General features: G+C 38.2%; 1 protein-coding gene across 1 annotated transcript in view; it reads right to left on the bottom strand.

Annotated features, from left to right (window-relative positions):
* rasa2 (RAS p21 protein activator 2) overlaps window positions 1-5,844 on the bottom strand; it is a 33,534-nt gene that overhangs the window by 14,130 nt on the left and 13,560 nt on the right. The window contains exons 5-8 of the mRNA XM_005746937.2: window positions 4,813-4,896; window positions 3,131-3,203; window positions 2,961-3,031; window positions 2,296-2,397 (exon numbers count right to left, since the gene is read on the bottom strand). Coding sequence (XP_005746994.1) covers window positions 2,296-2,397; window positions 2,961-3,031; window positions 3,131-3,203; window positions 4,813-4,896 — 330 coding nt within the window. The remainder of the gene's footprint in view (window positions 1-2,295; window positions 2,398-2,960; window positions 3,032-3,130; window positions 3,204-4,812; window positions 4,897-5,844) is intronic.

The following is a 5,844-nucleotide window of genomic DNA, read 5'->3' as shown; positions in this document are numbered from 1 at the left end:
AAAAAATATCGAACCGTGACACCAAAGTATCGAACCGAACCGAACCGTGAATTTTGTGTATTGTTGCACCCCTAATATTGGAAAATTATGGAAGTACCTGACATTTATTTTGTTCTATAAATCTACTAGACCCTGCTTTTGTTTAGAAAGATTATACATGTCAGGTACAGAAACTTATTTTCACCTCTTTGCAGTAGCAGAAAACTTTATACTCAGTTGTTTCAGCAAAAGAAGATCCTGTAACTTACTGCAGAAACTGTAAAGGTTTTATAGTTTCTTTTACTATTTAAGAAAAAAACAAATCAGTGAATAAAAGCTGATTAGCTTGTATGTGCTGGTTTTAGAAAGAAAATCGAAAGTGGAAAATGCCGGTATCGGAAAAAGGGAAATTTGAAATAAGCCAAAAAAGTTCAATGGATGCATCTTTAGAAAATATATATACTATAAACATGAAATAGAGTACGTATGAGGAATAGAGCAGTAAATATGCAGCATCACGAAGGATTTAAGTCCACTTTACAAAAGTTTTAAGCAATGAGCATAAAATCTTGAAAATCATAAAACCATGATAAATAGATTGCAAAGCAAGACGATAAACTAGAGGATATTTTACAGCAACAACTGATAAAAACCAAAAAAAAGAGGTTTCTAAATGCTGCTCAGTACAGATATACCCACCTGTTTATCACAGTATATCAACTAAACAGCCGTCTTTGCTACGCTGCCAATTCTTTCCTGCTGCTCTAACAGCTTTCACTTAAAATAAGAGGAATTCAATCATTAGGCTTGTTTAACAGCATATAGGGGTGTAAACCAAAGCACACAAATATTTCAGCTTTATCTCGACATAGGCATTTAAAATGTTCAGAAAATGCTTCTGTCTTTATTACAGGTATATGCCTAAATGAGGGATGATTTAACTTTGAACCCCTTTTTCAAAACAAGGGGAAAGAAAATCTAAATTTGTGAGGCTGTTCAACTGCTAATCTGCGTTTTTTTGACATTTAAATTAAGAAAGAAAAGATCAAAATGACCAAAAATCTGGACTTGGGAGGAAAAGTCTTTTTATAATATCCATTTAGACGAGGGGTGGGGGAACTCCAGGCCTCAAAGGCTGGTGTCCTGCAGGTTTCAGAGGAGTCCTTGATCCAAAACAGGTTTTAAATTACTTCCTCAACATGTCTTGAAGTTCTCCAGAGGCCTGGTAATGAACTAATTCAGGTTCATTCATTTGATTCAGGTGTGTTGACCCAGGGCGAGATCTAAAACCTGCAGGACACGGCCCTTAAGGCTTGGAGTTCCCCCACCCTTGATTCAGAACATATTAGTCAGCCTAGTGATCAATAAATCTTCCTCCCATAGTGCCTGCACATCTCTCCATAAGCCAACAGGTGGGGTAAAACAACATTATACATGTCGAGTTGGCCTGCAGTCACTGCAGGTTTGCCCGTAATCCCCTTGATCTGTAATCACTGCACACAGACAGAGACACTTTAACAGATCACCTGTACCCAACACTTTTTATGAATGCAACATGGACGACTTCCAGCATAAACACAGGACATGAGGTACTGCCACCATGCATAAGCCACCCACGCACTCGACTCAAAGCCCTCATCTACTGACAAACTGCTATCTGGCGTAATCCCACATCTCCTACTCTGACGCAAAGCAAGGAAAACACCCACACAGTGGAAAAACTGCTGAACTCTGAGAAATCTAGGAAGAGTTTTAAGATCACCTTGTAAAAGCAAGAAAATGCAACAGTGCAAACAGACATGCAAGACTGGGTTCCTGAACAGTGAAATACCAAAGGCAGCGGCTCCACCTTCCAGTGTTTAAATAAATAAAACAAAAAAAACCCTGTTTGGTAAAGAGGAAGGTAATCAGGCCATGACAGATTAATGATCATGTTTTTTGTTTTTTTTCCCCCCCTGTAGTAAATTTTTAAAGGCACAGACGCACCAGACTGTGCTGGATTTAGTCGAGCACATATAGGTAAAACTGACCCTTCTGAATCTATTTTGGAAAATCTTTTAGGAGTTATGTAAACAGGAGGTAATAGGGGTGTAAACCAAAGCTCATGAACATTTCAGTTTTATCTCAGTATTGCCATTTAAAATGGGAAGAAAATGCTCTGTCTTTATTACAGGCATGTGCCTGAAGGGGGGAGGATTCCACTTTAAACCCATTTTCAAAACAAGGGGACAGAAAATCTAAATTTGTCAGCCTAGTGCTCAATAAGTATGCATAAATACGTTTAAAGATAGCGAGATACTTCCGTCTGCTCCTTACCAGGCTTTGTGAATGTGGTCGCTTTGTAGGATCTTGACAGGAACCCGTGTTTCCCCCAGAAAAACATCCTGAGCCAGATTCTCATTGTTCCACAAATCAACTCTGCAAAAAAGGGGAAAGGATGTGGACTGAAAGAATGTTTTTCATCTGCAAATATACAACTGTTACTACAAACTACATGTACAAGTAGCAAGGCAAAATAAATGTTGCTCTTTGTGTCTGTGTGTTCAGCACAAAACAACCACCCACTTCAAATATGGCAGAAAGGGCTTAAAAGAAAAATCGCTACTAAGCGGTGCTTACCTGCTTGGTGCATAAAAACCAATACAATGTGTGCAATGACACCACCTCAAATCCAAACCTCAACACCATGCACGAGTGTTTACCTTCAGCTCTGACTAGTCTTACCCAGTGAGCTATGAATCCACTGTGATGGAAGCCCCACATATCCTTAACCAGAAATCAAAGGCTCTCCATCAGTAGTCAGAATACACCAAATAAAAAGTTTTTTTTTTTTTTTTTTTTAAACCTGAAGTCGTTAAGAAATTCTTCTTCTTTTGTCAAGACTACAAAGGGGAAGCGTGTACATGTATGTGTGTGTGTCTGTTAGACAGCGAGAGAGCGTTAAGCGCACACAAAAGGGGGGGAAAACCTTCAAAACGCACTTTATCTCAAGTTTTTCGATGTCCTCCTCCTCCACGTTGAATTGAGTCCTCCTGGAGTAGGACCGTGTGACCTGCAGATGAACATGTCATGGTTAATATATACAATTATCTGCTGTAACCAACAGACCATTTGAAACCTATGATGTGGTAACATGTGTTACAAGATTTACCTCAAAGAAGAAGGTCTCTTCAAAATGAGGGTTGCTGGTTTTCTTCTTTACCTTTGTTTTCTTCTGATCAGACCTTAGGGGAGACATTACAGAAACTGAATGCCATTTTCTCTGATAATTTAAGGATTCAGCTATGGATACGTTGAGAAGAAAAGGGGAAGAGAAGCATGTGACTCCTATCGCACTGTCAGGGAGTGACTTAAGATGACTAAAATGTAATCTTGCCATCTGTAACAAGGTTCATGATGGTGGCAAGCTGTAAGTGGATGCTCATAGTTGAGCTCATAGTCTTTGTATTCTTGGAAAGTTTAGTCCGCTCACTCATGACATTCATTAAAAAAAATAAAATAAAAATTTGTTTAAACCAGAGTCTAGTTCTGAGTCTTTGATTTTGATATTGTATTTGTTTCAAGAGGTGTGGTTTGTTTCAGATAGTTTTAATTAGTTTCAGTCTTTCTAATCGTACAATAGCACAAAATCTCTGTCTGCGTGTTTGCTCTTTGTCTGCGAGCTCCTCCTGCATGATCAGGTGTTGAGCAACTAAACCTGGCACGCAGGTACAGCTCACGCTGCTCGAGGTTCCCAACTATATCAGAAATCCTGTCATCATGCCTAGCAACTAAAAAGACCTGCTTTTAGCATCTATAACATGCACCCTGTTACTTTAATTCATGACAAAAACAACTCAATAAAACAACTTTATATTCACAAAAGTTGAATTATAGATGCCTAATAACAGCCTTGAAAGCATCTAGCTAAAAACGCCTCCAAAAATAATATGGAGGGTACTTGCTGGGAGCAAGATTTAAGAAAGTCCAAACAGATATTACAATGCAAGCACAACAACTTGTAAAAGCTGAAAATGCCCCACAGAAGGTTGTTAGAATTACCTAAAATTAAATGAAACAATTTTGTAAACTTTCAATAACAAAATATTTAGAGGAAAGATCCTTAGTCTTAGTATTTTTTTTAGTTTGGCTCAAAAAAATAAATTTAAAAAACTACAATTTCTCAAGGAGGCTTTGATGGATTTTTTTTTTAGTTCTAATACCTGCACCGATTTTCCTAAATCTTCCTACATATTTCCTCCATACAATGATAGTTTAAAAACAAACAAAAAACTGACTAATACAGTGAAACCAATAAAAACTTTCAAACAATAAAAACTAAACTGAAAAGAAATCCACTCTGGAAATGAACTGAAACTAAAAAAAACCAAACAAACCCATAATAACTCCCACATCTCAAATATGTGTGACAAAGCCTCTTCAGGCAGGCTGAGAAAGACTAAAACTAACGACATTTGTTGTCTGTTTGTACTTTATTTTAAGTCAGCTGTGCAAGTTCACGATGTTCTTACAGTTAGTTAAAAAAGAAAACTACTTCAAACTTTTTCCACAATTAGCTTTATCCATAACAACCTTGGTTTAGACCGGGCGTGCTCCTAAAGATGAGAATATATGTAGGGACCTTACGCTTCAAGTCACTCTGCACAATATTTCTGCACATATTCCTCAGTAGTTTTAAAGGCAGTGTGGAAAACCTGTGCACTGTTTATTTCAGGAAATTGGTCATTACTTATGTGATTACACAAAGCTAAAAAAAAGGAACAAACAAGCTACTTCTATATTCTGTAACACACTAAGAACTTATTTTGTTATCTGCGCGAAATTCAGAGTTACCTGGCAGGTCCGACAAGTGACACGGTAGCATAGGGGTCACAGTTCTGCCCACTGATCAAAGGCAGTTCCTTGCACTCAATTATCCTGAATAAAAACACAAGAAAAGAGAAAGAACATAAAATAAAGGCAACTATATTACACCGTTATAGCATTCTTGTTACATCTTATGATTCCACCTTTCTAAACACTGAGGAGCTGCTCACCTTGGACCAAACCCGTCAATATTTCACACAGTAACACTTTGACAGGCCCTAAAGTGACCCAGACCTTGGGAGAGATTAGCTTTTAATGCCGTGCCGCGGGTGCGTGAATGGTAAATAATTTCTTGTTGGTTCAACAGACGCCTCAGTGGAAATGCTTTTAGTGTTAAACCTTGTATGGTTTGCACTACCGGAACAATAAGAAAAACACCCCGTCTTCAAAACAGAAACCGTAAATGCTTTTGCACATTAAGCCTAAAGACATAATCATTAAAAATGTCACTGCATCACCCTATTTATTGTTCACAAACCTGCTTAGTTATGTTAGATGTCAATGACTCTGCACCAAAAGAGGAATCAGGCTCAACTGACAAGCATATACTACAAACCAAGTTTATATAGTATTGTATTGGAAAAAACAAAAACAACATGGAGCGTGAACTATATTTAAATGTAGCACTGGATTATTAAACTAGATTACAGTATATCATTAGAAACTCTGACCTCACGTTTGACTGGCGTCACACAAGGATCTTTTTAAAACAAAACAAAACAGGTGTTTCAGGTGACAACAGGCACTGTGAGCAGTCTAAACAGGATGTGGCTGCTAAGCACAAGTCAGCAGAGAATAAGAATGAATTCAGCCTGCTATGCTAAGCGGGGCCGGAGGGAGAAGCCAAGCAGCTGAATGTAAAGATGTTTGGGTATCATCTTCAAGGTTGTCATAACAATATTCCCTAAAGCCTCACTCTTACATCATTTTTAACTCGACGCGATGCAACTTTGCTCCGATTAGCTTCCTGCAACGGGACGATGAGCCTCACGCCCTTCG

This window comes from Pundamilia nyererei, unplaced genomic scaffold, assembly GCF_000239375.1.
Source record: "Pundamilia nyererei isolate P.nyererei 1_Seehausen unplaced genomic scaffold, PunNye1.0 scaffold00185, whole genome shotgun sequence".
Taxonomy (NCBI): Eukaryota; Metazoa; Chordata; class Actinopteri; order Cichliformes; family Cichlidae; genus Pundamilia; species Pundamilia nyererei.
Note: the sequence above shows the minus strand (reverse complement) of the source record. Positions and strands in the feature narration are given on the sequence as shown.